Raw genomic sequence first — 17305 nt, forward strand, 5'->3', positions numbered from 1 at the left:
AGGTTCTAACCAGAATGTGAGAATGCATGTAAAATAAACAGGGAAATAAAACTCATTGCATTAACATTATATTTAAGGCTGAACGTTTAAGTTTTGCTTAAACCTCACTCCACAATATATTTATTAAAATTAAGATTTACTTCTTAAATATTACAGCACGTTTGCTCATTATTTGTTTTACAACGTCATGAGTAACTAAACTTGTATGTGAACTAAAGGTTCACCTGAGAAAAACGCTCAAAAATCAGGGGACAGATATGAAAAGTAGTAGGATATCAAATCTGACTGGAATTATTTATAGTAAACTTGCTCCAATATCACCCAACAGGTAGGTGGCAGCAGAAGCAATGCAGAGAACAACTTCAGCAGAAGACCTTTAAATCCATGATGTTTAATCACATGGCCCACATACTGATGCTAGGAGAAGGCTGCACAACAATGGCAATGGTGTACCACAGCTGGAGCATTGGTTTACCTCAGTTGGCTAGATGGCTGTTTGCAATGAAGAGTTACACAAACAGCATGGGTACAATTCCCTACACCAGCTGAGGTTACCATAAAGTCGTCATCTTCTCAATCCCTCTCCTGAGGGATTCTTTCTAACGAGAACACCATCCTAAGGTCTGGTAAGACTATGGTGACTTTACCTTTAAAAAGTGTGACAATATGAAAGAGACAGGCATTTTCATTTGTTCTCCACACACCCTAGGGAAGTGCCTTATTAAGATGAATTATAAAGCATTTGCCAAAACATCTACAGAACACTCTAATCACAAACACCCGAATGACTCTATGCATGTCATACACAGGATTAAGTGATTTTGCAAACAATGGATCAGATCTAAGCTCTGCAGTTGTGGAGGAATTCAAAAACAGGACTAAAATATAAAAGTAGGTCATCTAAGCTATTCGATAGACAGGACAATAAAATGTGCAGCTAAACACAATAGACAAGGTAAGGTTAATCATACCCGGCTCCACTTAAGCAAAGAAACATGTAAGCAAGCATGTAATCAAGTTAAGCTAGCTCACCATAATTGTCTCAATTCAGCCAGACAACAGAAAACTATCACACATTCAAACTGTATTGCGGTGCCATGTACCCAACGCTCCGTGTGATAAGTCTATTACGTTACCAAGGCATGAAAATTAATGTGTAATTGGTCAATAAGAAACAACCAAAATTGTGATTGTAACCGCCAAAAGGCAGACTCTCCAGGTAAGGGCCACTGTTGTCCCTTTAAGGGGGAGTGCCTTGCATTGCAAGTAATAAAGGCTCTGTATATGTAACAAGAATACTGTTATCTGCCTGAACGTCATGTCACATCCAGTCGTTAACGGTGATGGATAAATCAATCAATTTAATGGGTGAGAAGGCTCCGCAATTATCCCCATACGCAATCATGGGGAGCCCAGTACATCAGCACAAAGACAAGGCTGAAAGATTTGCAACAATCTTTAGCCAGAAGTGAAGAAACAATCCCAGACACTTCCTGAGGTGCACACATCAAAGATCCCAGTCTTCAGCCATTTCGGTTCAAACCATGTAATATCAAGAAATGACTGGAGGCATTACAAAAAAAACTATAACAATTTTTAAACAGCTCTTTTACATAAATAATTTCAAGCAAGCAAAATTACAGTAGAAAGCATTCTTACTGCTTTATCGAGGAAGACCTGGTCTCCAGTTAAATTGTATATGCTAAGCAAGCCACCTAAAATACGAATTGTGGTTTCAAACAAATTCACATCCACATTTTTACCAAGATTCAGATCAGTAAGCACCCATTTCTTGGCTTCTTCAAATTCTGAAATTGCAAAGCAAAGCATGATATACATATTTACATTTTAAACATGAACAATGAAATAAACTTATAAATAACAATTTTAATGATTTGATATCGGGGTGAACTTCTGTTGCCTTGAATACTCCATTAAACATTTTTTTTCTCAAAAATACAAACGTACGTTTGAAAGTTAGTGTTTAAAAGAACAAAGGTTGCCTGTTTACATTTTTCATTGATGAAATGAGGTACAGTAGCGCTGATGGAAAAGAACATTTAGCAGATATAACATGTTCCAAGATCTGCAAGTCTAATACTGCCAGGTGTAGAACAAAGATCTGCAAGTCTAATACTGCCAGGTGTAGAACAAAGATCTGCAAGTCTAATACTGCCAGGTGTAGAACAAAGATCTGCAAGTCTAATACTGCCAGGTGTAGAACAAAGATCTGCAAGTCTAATACTGCCAGGTGTAGAACAAATTCCTTTTAAATTGCCTCAACCCTATACCCTCAGGCTGACATCTCTGAAAGTTCACTGAAATCAAAGCACGTCATAATTCTTGTCAACTTCATTTCTAGATATAAAAAGCAAAAGTACCATATAATAATAAAGAACCTGTCCTTACAAATAGCAAAGATCTTGATCTCATTGACATTTTAAAGTCTGCTTTGACTGACAACTAAATGTCCAGGGAACACCATGATGTTTGGAATATAAAAGCAGAGATGTACTACTAAGACTTTATAAAGCTCTGGTTAGGCCCCATTTGGAGTACTGTGTCCAGTTTTGGTCCCCACACCTCAGGAAGGACATACTGGCACTGGAACGTGTCCAGCGGAGATTCACACGGATGATCCCTGGAATGACAGGTCTAGCATATGAGGAACGGCTGAGGATACTGGGATTATATTCGTTGGAGTTTAGAAGATTAAGGGGAGATCTAATAGAGACGTACAAAATAATACATGGCTTGGAAAAGGTGGATGCTAGGAAATTGTTTCTGTTAGGCGAGGAGACTAGGACCCGTGGACACAGCCTTAGAATTAGAGGGGGTCATTTCAGAACAGAAATGCGGAGACATTTCTTCAGCCAGAGAGTGGTGGGCCTGTGGAATTCATTGCCACGGAGTGCAGTGGAAGCCGGGACGCTAAATGTCTTCAAGGCCGAGATTGATCGGTTCTTGTCGTCTAGAGGAATTAAGGGCTACGAGGAGAATGCTGGTAAGTGGAGCTGAAATGCGCATCAGCCATGATTGAATGGCGGAGTGGACTCGATGGGCCGAATGGCCTTACTTCCACTCCTATGTCTTATGGTCTTATGGTCTTATGTTTCTGTTACACAATTCAACAAAGTCACCTTCTTGCTGTCCCAAAATCCACATCGTATCCAAGGCATCAACCAGCGTCAGTCCCAAGCCAAACCATTCGCTATAAGTCTTAGAAATGGGCTTTAGTTCATCATGACCCCAGGCATACTGTTTGTATCCCTTCCATGCATGTTGGAATGCTTCTATCACTGCCATCTGTCGCTCATTCAGCCCTGCTGAAAAAAAACAGAACAAAATTAAAAATGCCGCTTCTGGCATTAGCACTGATATTGGGTGGCACATCTAGACCATTAGGCTTCGGAGCATAAGTATGCCATTCAGCCCATTGAGTCTGTTCCACCATTCAACAGGATCTTGGCTGATCCTCAACTCCACTTTCCTGCCTTTTCTCCATAACTCTCAACTCCTTTGATTAAAAACCTGTCTGTCTCAGCTCTGGACATGCTTAATGGTCTAGCCTCAACAAGCCTTTATGGTAAAGAATTCAACAGATTCACAACCCTCTTGAGAACAAACTGCTCCTCATCTCTATCTTAAATATGCACCTAATCCTAGCACCTGCAATAAAGGGAAACAACCTTCCTTCAAGTATCCTGTCAATTCCTTTCAGAATCTTGTAAGTTTCAATAGGGCCACCTCTCATTAGCATTTCAAACAATGAGTACAGCCCCAATCTACTCAACATCATCTCATCAGACAGTCCCTCCATACCTGGTATGAACCTTCTTTGGACTGCCTCCAATGCCAAACTGTCCACAGTATTCAAGCTGTAGTCAGACTAGTACCTTGTATAGTTAAAGCAAGACATCCCTATTTTTATATTCCATTCGCTTTGAATTAAAGGCCAATATTCCATTTGCCTACCCCATCACTCACTGGACTTGGATGGTAGCTTTTTGTGACCCATTGACGAGGATTCCCAAACCCCTGCATCTCCTAACTTTCTGCAGTCTTTCTCCATTTAAATCATTTTCATTTCATCTATTCTTGCGGCCAAATTGCATAACATCACATTTCCTCATATTACAATCCATCTGCTAAGTTTTTGTCTACTCATTTAACCTGTCTGTATTCTTCTGCACACTCTTCGCATCATCCTCACCGTTTGCCTTCCCCCCCCTTTTTTTGTGTAACCCACAAATTTGGATATAGTACATTCACTTTCCTCATCCAAGGTACTAACATATATTGTAAATAACTGTGGCTCCAGCACTGATCCCTGTGGTACTCCATTAGTTCCAGGTTGACAACCTGAAATACTCCCTTTATCTCAACAGTCTGTTTTCTATTTGCAAGCCAATTCTTATTGTATTTACTTTATATCTTTTCGCCCCTTGAATATGTAGTCATTTTGGGATGTTATTCATGTCTTCTATTGTGAAGACTAATGCAAAATATTTATTCAACTCTTCTGCCATTTCCTGGTTTCCCGTTATTACTTCTTCAGCCTCATTCTATAAGGGTTACTGTGATCACTTCGGCTTCTGTCTTCCTTTAATAAATTGAAAGCAGCTCACTGCCCATCTTGATATTACATGCAAGTTCACCCTCAAAGTTCTCCTTTTCTTTTGTTCACTTCTAAAAATGTTGCCAATCCTCTGACATACCACTAATCATAGTCACATTGTATGCGTTTTCTTTCAATCTGACATTTTACTTAACCTCCCTGGTTAACCATGATTAGATTAACCTCTTCCTGGAATCCCTGTGTCTCACTGGGGTATCTAATCAGTTTGAGTCATGAACTATTTTCTTATAAGTTTGCCATTGATTGCCAACTATTTTTGTCGCTAAACTCCTTCCTCAGTCTACTCCAGGCAACCTGGCCCTCAGTCCTTTGTAAATAAGCTTAGTTAAGCTTAGCAGTTGTTTCTGACTCAGGTTCCCACCCTCTCAAACTGAGTGGAAAATTATTTTATAGTATGGTCACAACAGGTTGAAGGTGTAACGTCAAACATTAGCCAAGAAAAAGCTGAATTTCAAAACAATTTTATTCTCTTGTCTGTGCCCTGTCCATTTTACCTCTTTCGCTCCCCACCTATCCTGGTTGTTAGGATTAAGCTCCACTCTTGTGGCAATTTTTTCCAAAACCACAGGTTTAAAGACAAACAGAGGCACGAGTTAGTCATGTTCTTCTGGTGATCACATTCAAAGTTTTCCTGGCAGGATTAACCAAGCAGTAAATAGAATTAGGAGTCAATTTTAATTTCCTTTTTCTTGTTTGAATAGCCGAGTTTGTTGTTGACATCAGACCAAATAGGATCTTGCTTTAATATAGCGCTCTTCAGGAAACCTCATTATAGCTCGTAGCCAATTAAATGTTTTTGATGTGTAGTTTAATGTTAAAGGGGAAGCGACTTGAGAGGAGGTGGTGTAGAAAATTACACAAATTAAACAGAATTGTTTAATAGGCAAATAAATACCTTTTGAAATAATAAAAGGCAAAACACACCACACAGAAAGAAAAAGGTAGATTGTGCACTCCCTATATTATCCTGGATGAGCAAAGAATGAAGTTACAAGATTTCTGGAATCTTTCATTGATAGATTCAAATACTCAGTATGCTGAAACAAGAAACAAAACCAACTGCAAGTTGAACAAGGCGAGAGGCAGTGGGTGTCATTGTTATCTCACCAGGCTAGTCACCCACAGCTGTCGGCTCATATTCTGGGCACAGGGATCGGAATTCCACAATGGAAGTTAGTGAGTGTTGAATTGAATGAAAACCTGGAATAAATGGTTAGCCCAAGAGCAACCACACAACCACTGATTGCTCTAAAAGCCCATTTTGTCCACTGGTGTCTTTTACAGAAGGGAGTCTGCCATCCTTACCCGATCTGGCATTTATGTGACTCCAGACCTACAGCAATGTGGTTGATCTTAACTACCATTTTGAGCAATTAGGGATGGGCATTTAAAGCTGGTTTTACTATAAAATCCATAGCCACAAATGGATTTATTTAAAAAAGTCAGCTTTGGTTCAGTAGATATCATTCCTATCAGAAGATTGTTGGTTCAAGTACCACTCCAGAAACATGAGCACATTCTCTAAACTGGAAATGCAGGAGTGTTGGAAGTGTCTTTTTTAAAAAATCTTAAATATCTGCCTTCTTTGATGGATGTAAAAAGTCTCATCGCAGAGTTAGAGAAGAGCTGGACAGTTCTCCAAGATGCCCTGTTCAAATTTTATTCCACAATTAAAACCATCAAAGCTGTATGGAATAAACAGCTCAGTTTCCCCACCTAAAATTAGTGACTTTCTTTCAAAAATACTTCTTCAGTTGTAAGACACTTGGAATTTCCTGAGGTTGTGGAAGGTACTTTTTAAATACAAGTTCTTTCTTTAAATAAAAAAACAGGAAAGGCAAGGACTGATTAGGATAGTCAACATGGCTTTGCGCATGGGAAATCATGTCTCACAAACTTGATTGAGTTTTTTGGAAGAAGTAGCAAAGAGGATTGATGAGGACAGAGCAATAGATGTGATCTATATGGGTTTTAGTAAGGCATTCGACAAGGGTCCCCATGGGAGACTGGTTAGCAAGGTTAGATCTCACGGAATACAGGGAGAACTAGCCACTTGGATACAGAACTGACTCAAAGGTAGAAGACAAAGGGTGGTGGAGGCCTGTGACCGTGGAGTGCCACAAGGATTGGTGCTGGGTCCTCTACTTTCTGTCATTCACTGAAATGATTTGGATGTGAGCAGAGCATAACAGGTACAGTTAGTAAGTTTACAGATGATACCAAAATTGGAGGTGTCGTGAACAGCGAAGAGGGTTACCTCTGATTATAACAGGATCTTGACCAAATGGGCCAATGGGCTGAGAAGTGACAGATGGAGTTTAATTCCGATAAATGCAAGGTGCTGCATTTTGGGAAAGCAAATCTTAGCAGGACTTATACACAGGTCCTAGGGAGTGTTGCTGAACAAAAGAGACCTTGGAGTGCAGGTTCATAGCTCCTTGAAAGTGGAGTCACAGGTAGATAGGATATGAAGATGACATTTGGTATTTCCTTTATTGGTCAGTGCATTGAGTACAGGAGTTGGGAGGTCATGTTGCGGCTAGTTATTTATTGCCCTAGTCATTTATTGCCCTATTTACTCCCGCTCAACAGTTAGCACTGCTGCCTCACAGCACCAGGGTCCCAGGTTCAATTCCAGCCTCGGGTAACTGTCTGTGTGGAGTTTGCACATTCTCCCGTGTCTGTGTGGGTTTCTCCGGGTACTCTGGTTTCCTCCCAAAGCCCAAAGATGTGCAGGGCAGGTGAATTGGCCGTGCTGAATTGCCCATAATGTTAGGTACATTAGTCAGAGGGGGTGGGTTGTTCTTCGGAGGGTCGGTGCAGACTTGTTGGGCTGAAGGGCCTGTTTCCACTCTGTGGGGAATCTAATCTAATTGTTAATTAGAAATGGTGTAACCTTTAAAAGGTACTGGACAAACAGTTTTTGCTGCAAACAGGTCATTAATCGACCAAGTTTGATAACAAGGAACCCATCTATGGAAACATGCAAGAATAATTAGAGATCCTGAAACACTGCACCCTAAAATAAAATCTGCAAAATGTTTAAACACCAAAAATTAAAGATTGAAATAAATAATGTGCACTCATCAACTTACAGCAGAATCAAAGTGACCTAGTTGTTTTCAGAAAATTCCATCTCCTCAATGCTATTAAATCTCATGGCTCTTTCTCACTCGATCACCTAGGTAGCATTCATATTCCTTCCCCTCTATCTCACTTAATGCTTTCCCTTTCACTTCTCATTTTTCCTCTCACATTGGTGTCCATTTGTGCTTCCCTTCTCCTTTCATGTTGACTGTTCCTTTGCTCTCTCTGATCACTGACCATACTCTTATCTTCTAAATCGTTTCCACTCTTCACCTGTTCCACAGCACACCACTACCATCCAAAACTCAATGTTTATGTTCAACTTTGCTTATACTTTCAATCTTTTAGCATCTCATCTCATTCGGTCTTCCTTGCTCATTTTCTTTATGTCTCTTATGATTGCTCCTAATCTCCTATCCTCCACTTTGTCACTTCCTCTCCTCTTCTGCTTGAATTAATTTCCTAACTTTGATTTCAAAAGCACCTTCACCTCAAAGCACCCTTGCTCTTGACTCCTTGTACAAGCAACATAGGAAAATAAACCAGTACTAAACAAAAGCAGCCTTTGGCTAACAAGTGTGGAGTAGATGGATGTTGGTCAGTTCACGGTTGAAATGCTGCAGGTTAATGCAAAAGTACATGCTGCCCTTTAAATCAGTTGCTGCATTCCATGTCTCTGCAGATGAATATCGAGGGAATGAGAGTTTCCAAGCAACCAGTGACATTGTGGGATTATGGTTGTTCTGCAACTCAAACAGTTAAGTACCAATAATGCAAGATATGAAATCTGGTATTACAACATTAATACATTTTACTCCTGTTTGAAATAGCAAACAATTATCCACCTACTGCTGCATTGTCTAAACATGAATAACACAGGAGGAAAGCAACAGTGTTAGAACAAACAAGTGGTGAACATCTCTAAGAACTGGAAAGAGATCAGGTCAGAAAAAGTTGAGTCTTTTCTCTAAAATGCACTCCTCAAACATGATTATTTAAATAAGCAGATGTACACTTCGAAATAAAATACAGGTTTCGAGTCTGCTAAACTGTCAAACACCAAGAATCCAAGTAACAAATTAAATAGGATAATCTGGTTAACATTTCAAGTGGCAACACAGTTTAACTTTTCACCAATTCAAATACCTCAGATTCCAAATTAATCCTGAGGCTTCTGAAACTCTTCAGTTTGATATCGACTCACTTTAGCTGCATCAACGATTAACCAAGGCTAACAAAAAGTTTAAATCCTGGTGCAATCTTTCAGACTGATATACCTGTCCTCAATTCTTCATTGTTGCTAATTAAATTATAGACTATAACCACACCAAAGTAAAAGGTTGTGACAACCAGTATACATGTGCTTTATATGGGCATGCTACCTGGTTCTTTGACGGCTTCATTAGGCACAGGCTCCTTCTTCTTTGTGTCAGGTAAAGCTGGATTAACTTGTTCAGGTTCAATCTTCATTCCACGCCAGCTGCAAGTAAAGACATGATGCTTACAGCTAGACTGGTTGTGTAGAAGGGCAGAGAGAGTATGGTTGAGGAAAAAAATTGCAAGAGATCACAGTCAGAGCTGAACACGGTCAAGGAAACAGCAACACCATAATCAGAGGGAGCAGTTTGGTGAGCAACTACAGATCACTTGTGAATTTCATCATTGTGTTTTCATTCATGATTCTTCAATGGGTGCCAATTTTAATTATGCTTTGGATTCCTATGATATTAATATTCTAATTCCAGTACCTTCAGTTAACTATTATCTCAGTCTTTAAAAGATCCATTTAATTAAACATGAGAATAGCAATGTCAATGGACTAGTAATCCAGAACTAATAAAACAAAAAATAATGCTGGGGAACCTCATCAGGTCTGACAGCATTTTTGAAGAAACAAGCAGTTAACATTCTTCAGAACTGAAGTCATATCAGATTTGAAACATTAACTCTTTTTCTCTCCCCAGTTGCTGCCAGATCGGAGTTGCACCAGCATTTACTGTTCTTACAAATCTCCAGGATTTGCAGCATTTTTGCTTCCGTTACAGTAATTGGAAAATGGTGCCTGATCGTGGTGACAGTGGAAAAGCTTTTCACTGTGTTTTATTTTTTTTTCATTGTAAAATACATGTGACAATAAAATACTGCATTCATAATACATGTGATAATAAAATCATTCATTCATTCATAATCCAGAGACCAGGGTTGAGGTTAGGGGACATGAGCTGAAATCCCACTATGGCTGCCTTGGGACTTAAATTCATTTAAGTGAATCTGGAATTAAGAAATAATCTCAGGAGTGATGACCATGAAAATATCACCACTTGTCATAAAAACCAAATCGGTTTCACTAACATCCTTTAGGAAGGAAATCTGCTTTCCTTCTTGGGTCTGATATTAATTTGACTCTAGAACCACAGCAATTTGGTTGACTCTTAACTGCCCTCTGAAGTGGTCTAACATTCATTCACTTCCAGGGGTAATGAGGGATGGGCAAACAAGTGCTGATCCTACCAGCAATACTCACAACCCATGAACAAAAGTTAAAAGAAAAAGTTTTGTGATTATTTTTCTGGGACATTTAAAGTCAGTGTTAAACGGTTTTATGGTCAGATTCTCAGTAATTTTAGAGGACAGTGAATTTAACCACCATGGCAGAATGGGATGCAACGGAGCATCACTGGTTTATGTGGGAACTCACTACGCAGTGTCTGACCTAGATATTGATGTACTTAGAAAGCACCACCAGTTACTGTTTCCCAAGGTTTGGAGCCTGATAACTATTTGGCAGCATCGCAATTCATCCACGGGATGGCAAAGCAAGTGACAACCAGAGGAAGACACAGGCAGTGTAACCATGCCTCTGAGCCAGTGGTACTTGCTAATTGTTATTCAGTTTCATTGCAGAGGAGTGAGCAGTCCTTTGAAGAATGCAGCAGGCACCCAATGCTCTGTAGACCAGGAGGTTGAACTGCACATAGGGAAAGAAGTGTAGAGAAGTCATAAGGAATTCGCTAATTAAGGAAATAGGCATTTCTGCAGCCACAAGCATGTTGTTTCCCTGGTGACAAGGTAAGCAGAACAGATAAAGAAGCCTAAGGGAACAGCCAGAAGTGGTGATCCATGATGAAAAGCATCACTTCGATAAAGGATCTATTAAGTTACTGCAGACAACCTTTCAGGCATCATGAAAGAGATTTAGGAGCAAGACCCCAAATGTAGTAATCCCACGCTGTCCATGATTGAGTATTAAAACATGAAGAAAGTGAAGGCAAATGCATGGCTGGAGAAGGGGTGCAGGAAGAAAGGATTCAAATTCTTGTGCACGGAGCAGGCTCTGGGAAAGAGGGAACTATACAAGATGGATGAGTTATAACTCTACAGAATGAGGACCAATGTCCTTGCTGAGAGTTTAATTAGTGCCATGGAATCGGTATTAATTAATTTAGCTTGACTTGATGCGTGGTTGGAATGGGATCAGCACCAGGAATTCCGAGAGGTTTCAGCAGTGGAGAGTACTTCTGTCATTGCTGAGCAAAAGATAGTTAATGGTATTGGGGATTCACGTTCAGGGATCTCCAGATGCTTAGGAGTTACAGGAAATTTGACCCAGTGACGGCAGACTGGGTATAGCAAGTACATGCAGCTATAGTTTCATGCGGCAGAGACAGTGTGTATAGCTAATGAGACGAGCTGCAGAGCACAGCATGAGAAAATTCACTAGGGCTTGTGGAAAGAAACCCACCATGTAACTCACCAAAATTGACATTCAGTCGATTTCTGGCAAAGTTCAGTCTACAGATATAACTATGGAAAGTAAACAGCTGATAAAAGTTTTCAGTGGAAAAGAAAGTACAGGTACTTCACACAGAATGGAGACAGAAGAGAGGTGGGAAATAAACATTAAAGGGTCTGATCTGAAGAAGTTGCATGCAAGTTTTGGGCAGCACAGTGGTTGACACTGCTGTCTCAGCGCCATGGACCCGGGTTCAATCCCAATGTCAGGCGATTGTCTACATGGAGTTTGCACATTCTCCCAGTGTTGCGTGAATTTCCTTGAGTGCTCTGGTTTCCCAAACATTTTGCAGGTTAGGTGAATTGACAATGCTAAATTGCCCATAGTGTTCAGGGATGTGTACTTAGGTGCATTAGACAGGAATAAATGTAGGGTAACAGGGTAGGTTATTCTTTGGAGGGTCCGTGTAGACTTGGGCCAACCTGTAGGATTTCTATGATAAAGGCAAGCCTACAAAACACAGTTTTGCTTCAAGATTTTTCAAAAACCAGTGGGTATATCCATAATTATGTCCAGTTCTGCAGCAAACTGTTAAAAAGGTTGCCTCGTATGTTCAGATTTCATAAGAGCTCGTACTTTATAAACATAAGCATGAGTTATCAAAAGAAAGTAAGCGTTTTACATAAAAAAAGAAAACAAACTTCTTGAAAGCAACAGTGGAAATATAAAAAAGGCTTTTTATGAGACGATAACATCTATTACTTATCATTGTCAAAACTAAAAAAAAACGTTTTACAGAATGGAAACAAACAAGATACAATATTTTCAATGGTTGACAGACAGTACAGACATCCAGACGTCGTGATCCAGCCATTCTACTGTGACTGGACTTTTGATTCTGAAAATGAAGAACATGCATTTTGATAAAACATGAATGGTGCAAGAGTATTATTCAAGGGAGAAAGTAAGGACTACAAATGGTGGAGATCTGAGTTGAGAGTGAAACCAGCACCACACCCTCGACAGAATTGTTCAAGTACCTGATCACATTATCTTCCTCCTCTTCCTTCTCATTTGGTATGACTTCAGCTTCATTGTCTTCCTTATTGATTTTGGGTTCATCTGCACTTTCTTTCTTTGATAATCTCTTCTGTAAAAATGGTGGTCCTCTCTTATTCAGATTTGATCTTCGAGGTTTCTGGATTTAAAAAATCCAACTGTTAAAGAATGGCCAATATAACCTGTATAAGTCTATATTTGTAATAGACAAGGAAATATTTTGTATCTGTTCAGTCCATGAAAAAGAATATCATTTATTGATTCAAAATAACCTATAATCCTATAATTCACAATGGCAATTCATGACTTTATCTTACGAAGAAAAACACATTTAACACTCCAACAATGGATACAAATATATTTCTGCTTTATTGAAATTATGAAACAATGTACAATTGCCCAAATCTTTGATAGAATATTAAGGAACAGCAGATCAAAACAGTGGGAAACATTTTTAAAATGTTTTCCTTCATACGATGTGGGTGTTACTAGTAAGGCCATCATTTATTGTCCATCTTTAATTATCCTGGTGGTGGTGAGCTGCCTTGTAGAATCAATGCAGCCCATGCGATGAAGGTATTCGCAGTGCTGTTTAATAGAGAGTTTCAGTATTTTGATCCAGAGACATTTGACGAACATCAATATTTTCCCAAGTCAAGGTGGAGGCAATTTTATTGATGGCAACATTCTTGTACCTGCTGTTCTTGTTATCTCAATTAGTTAGGATCACAGGTTTTCCAGGCACTGTCAGAGAAGCGTTGACAAGTTGCTGCAGTTCATCTTGTTGATGGTACACACTGCTGCCACTGTACACTGGTCTTGAAGGGAGTGAATCATTAAGGTTATGGGTAGCGTGTTGACCAAGCAAGACACTTTGTTCTAGATGGCAAGATTTTGGAGTGTTGATAAAGCAGGACTCATTCCGATAAGTGAAGATTATTCCATCGCATTGCTGACTTGTGCTTTGCAGCTAGCGGACTGCCTTTGGGAAGACAGAAGCTGAATCACTTACAGTCAGAGTCATACAGCATGGAAACAGACTTGTCCACACCAACCAGATGTCCCAATCTCACCGGGTCCCATTTGTTAGAATCTGGCCCAAGTCCCTCTAAACCCTTCCTATTCATATGCCTATTAAAAGCTATAATTGTATTAGCCTCCACCACGTCCTCTAGCAGCTGATACCAGACATGCACCACCCTCTGTGTGAAAATGTTACCTCACATATCCTTTTTAAATCTTTCCCCTCTAACCTTAAACCTAGGCTCTCTAATTTTGGACTCGTCCATCACAGGAAAAATACCTTGTCTATTTACCCTATCCATACCCTTCATGATTTTATAAACCTCTAGAAGGTTACCCCTAAGCCCCGGCACTCCAGGGAAAAACACCTCAGCCTGTGCAGCCTCTCCTTATAACTCAAACCCTCCAGATCTGGCAACATCATTGTGAATCTTTTCTGCATTTTCTCAAGTTTAACAACATCCTTACTAGAGAAGGGGGACCTGAACCGAACACAGTATATAAAAGTGGCCTTATCAGCGTCCTGTACAGCCACAACATGATGTCCCAACTCCAATACTCAATGTTCTTACCAATGAAGGCAAGCATACCAAACACCTTCTTCACCACCCTGACTACCTGCGCCTCCATTTTCAAAGAACTATGCACCTGCACCTCTAAGTCTTTGTTCAGCAGTACTCCCAAGAGCCCTACCATTAACTGTATGAAATCTTGCCCTGGTTTGCCTTTTGAAGGTGCAACACATCACATTTATTTTGATTAAACTCCATCTGGTACTCCTCATAGCCCATAGCCAGCCTCTTATCTGCTCTTGTTGTCCCAACACAGTTATATGTTAGATTAATTTAAATTTCTGCTAATGACCTTTCACTTATATTTGGCCCGAGATTGAAATGAGATCTGAGACTAAGTGGTCCTGGCAGAAACCAAATAAAGTTTCAGTAAACAGATCATTGTTGAGTAAGCACCACTTGATAACACTAGTGATAACACCATCTGTGAATTCACTGCTGACTGAGAACAAGCCGATAGGAGAGCAATGGACGGATTGGAATTGTCCTGCTTTTCGTGGACAGGACATACCTGAACAATTCTCCACTTCAATAGCTAGACGGCAATGTTGTCGACGCACTCGTTCAACTTGATTAGAAGCAGTTTGTTTGGGAGCACAGGTCTTCATCACTGCAGCTGAGGAGTTACCAGGATCCATAGCCATTGCTGTATCCAGTGTAATTAGTGGCTTCTTGATATCACATGGGTGAACTGAATTGGCTGAAGTCTGGTTTCTGTAATAGCAGGGAAAGGAGGTCGAGATGAATCATCCTTCCGCATTTCTGGCTGAAGGTAGCTACAGATGCTTCATATTGCTCTTACACATGCTCCTGCTGGCTGGACTGTCATTGAGAAGGGGGAATGCCATCAGTTGTTTAAATACCCACCAGTACTGACACCTTGATGGGACATGACTACTGAGCTTTAATATGATCTGTCCATTGCAGGATCACTCAGATTGGTCAACTACATGCTGACTGCAATTCTAGTATGCATTTAATTCTGTGTTTCTGCATCGCCAGGCAGATTACTATTTTTAGGTATGCCTGGTGTTGTTTCCAGCACGTTTTTTTTGAACTTCTTGAACCAGAACCATTCAAATCTGAGAAAGTGAAAGATACACACTGTGGCAGACTATAACGCTGCTGTTGCTGAAGCCTCACTGATGCACAATTATCAGCTGCTAGATCTATTTTGAACCTGTACCATTTAGCACGATGATCATGTAAAATAGCAAGAAGGAAATCGCCCTCAGTGTGAATACAAGACCTCGTCACTTCAAAAACTTGGAGATTACCATTCTTCCTGACACTGCCATGGACTCAATCATCTCAGGGGTGACACTGAAGGAATTAGGAGGCTTGGTTACCACTCCAGTTTTGTCTTTCAGAACTCAGCCAGCTCAGTGCTATCAAGCCACCCCTGAAGTCTGATAAATACTGAAGTCCTGCACCCAATTACATTCTGTGCCCCCCCCCCCAAAAAAGAATTACTATGACAACAAAATAAAGCTGGTGTTCATTTTCCAATACTCTGAAATCAATCCTTTAACGAAGTGTGACGCACATGCTAAGTAGTGAGGAACCTTGGGTTTTTTTTAGACTCAATTGGTAATTTAGTTTCTCTGACCAGTTCAGTATCTTCTCCAAGACAGTTGCCTGCTGTCATCAGGACTTACAGTTCAAACAAACAAATAGCTTTGTCATATCCAACATTCTTTGGCACTCAAAGCAGCCATAATAAACAATGTCAGATTTAATTACAACCATTTCTAACTGATTGTTCAGTTACCTGTGGTTGTGTGACAGGCGGTGCCTTGGGTAATACCTTTGCTACTCCTGGTTCAACTGCTGGCTCAGCTTGGTTCAGCTCTCCATCGTGGAGACTTTCAACTGCAAAACACAAATAAGCATGCTCTTTAACAACCTTTTGTACAATCCATCATGTATGTGCCTCAGAAAACCAAGGCACAGTCTCACACCTGAACGTTTGAACTTGTCATGGCTGAAAAAATAATATCAAAGAATTTTGTGAGGTTTGATGCCTTGTGGTCAACTGAGTCAGTGCCAATTTTATAATTAATCCAAACTATCAGCTCCTGAAATCATACCTGAACAATCACCTGGCCCTGAAATGACTTATTCATTTTTGTCACAGAAATAAGTAAACCAGAAAGAGGAAAACTGCAACAAACACAGGATAGCAGCAGCTGGCTTTCTAAGATAACTACGATTCTGTTTTTAATTGACATTTATTGTAATCAAGATGGCCACTCCTTGATACCGATTAATAGTTCCCTTGCTCCACCACTTAAAGCTACACATGAAATGACAAATTCTTAAATTTATATATGACAAGTGCAATAGTTTACAAACTGAAGTCTTCCAGGAACTATGGCAGTGATGCTCCATATTTTCACAAATCACTGTCAAGTACTGTGCAATTTACATCACAAATCCCATTGTCAATATCTTTAAGACTACAATTAATAAATACTTTGCACTATGACAGGAAAGAACTTGCAGATAGTTTTGGAGTATATTCTTGCACAATGTATACAAAAGCTGGAAAGGCATGGAAGAGATTGAATCTAATTTTAATACTGATGCACTTTAGCTCACAGAGAAACATATGTGGCAGAGGCAAAATCACATTCCTCCCTACGCCCTCACTTCCTCAAATATCATTGTATTCTCCGATACAAAGATGGATAAGCAACACATGCTACAGTTAAGTTTCACCAAGTGAGAAAGAGTACTGACCATCATTAGCCATAAGCATGCACGTCCTAATTGTAAACTCACTGCTCAATGTATATTTTTGTACATACATATCCTGTATTTCACTCAACTTTACTTCATTTAGTCATCAAATTTCAGAGGAAATTTAAAGTCCAGTACGAATGCATTGACATATCATACAAATGAGTACAACAGAACAAAGGAAACTGGCCATTATTGAGAAATTCAGGCAGGACAGAATACAAGTACATCTACCCCAAATCTATATTTATTGGAGATTATAATTCTATGACAATCACATGATGATCCTCGGAAAAAATCTGCATTTGACACAATGAATTATGCACTGCTAAAACTACGGGATATAAAATGAATACTGCAAATTAAAACCCTAATCCAAATTCTACTAACGTTGTCGTAAGAAAACTAGAGATGACACGCACATAAGACAAGTATTCATTTATTAAGATG

At 39.7% G+C, this 17305-nt stretch overlaps 1 protein-coding gene across 2 annotated transcripts in view; it reads right to left on the reverse strand.

Annotated features, from left to right (window-relative positions):
• man1b1b (mannosidase, alpha, class 1B, member 1b) overlaps positions 1–17305 on the reverse strand; it is a 43714-nt gene that overhangs the window by 15708 nt on the left and 10701 nt on the right. Inside the window, exons 4-8 of one of the 2 annotated variants that reach the window (XM_072565522.1) lie at positions 15885–15985; positions 12500–12657; positions 9109–9206; positions 3141–3323; positions 1660–1808 (exon numbers count right to left, since the gene is read on the reverse strand). In XM_072565522.1, coding sequence (XP_072421623.1) covers positions 1660–1808; positions 3141–3323; positions 9109–9206; positions 12500–12657; positions 15885–15985 — 689 coding nt within the window. Of the gene's footprint in view, positions 1–1659; positions 1809–3140; positions 3327–9108; positions 9207–12499; positions 12658–15884; positions 15986–17305 lie in introns of both variants that reach the window. The other variant, XM_072565521.1, reaches the window with a different exon arrangement.

The sequence above is a fragment of the Chiloscyllium punctatum genome, chromosome 49, assembly GCF_047496795.1.
Source record: "Chiloscyllium punctatum isolate Juve2018m chromosome 49, sChiPun1.3, whole genome shotgun sequence".
Classification (NCBI taxonomy): Eukaryota; Metazoa; Chordata; class Chondrichthyes; order Orectolobiformes; family Hemiscylliidae; genus Chiloscyllium; species Chiloscyllium punctatum.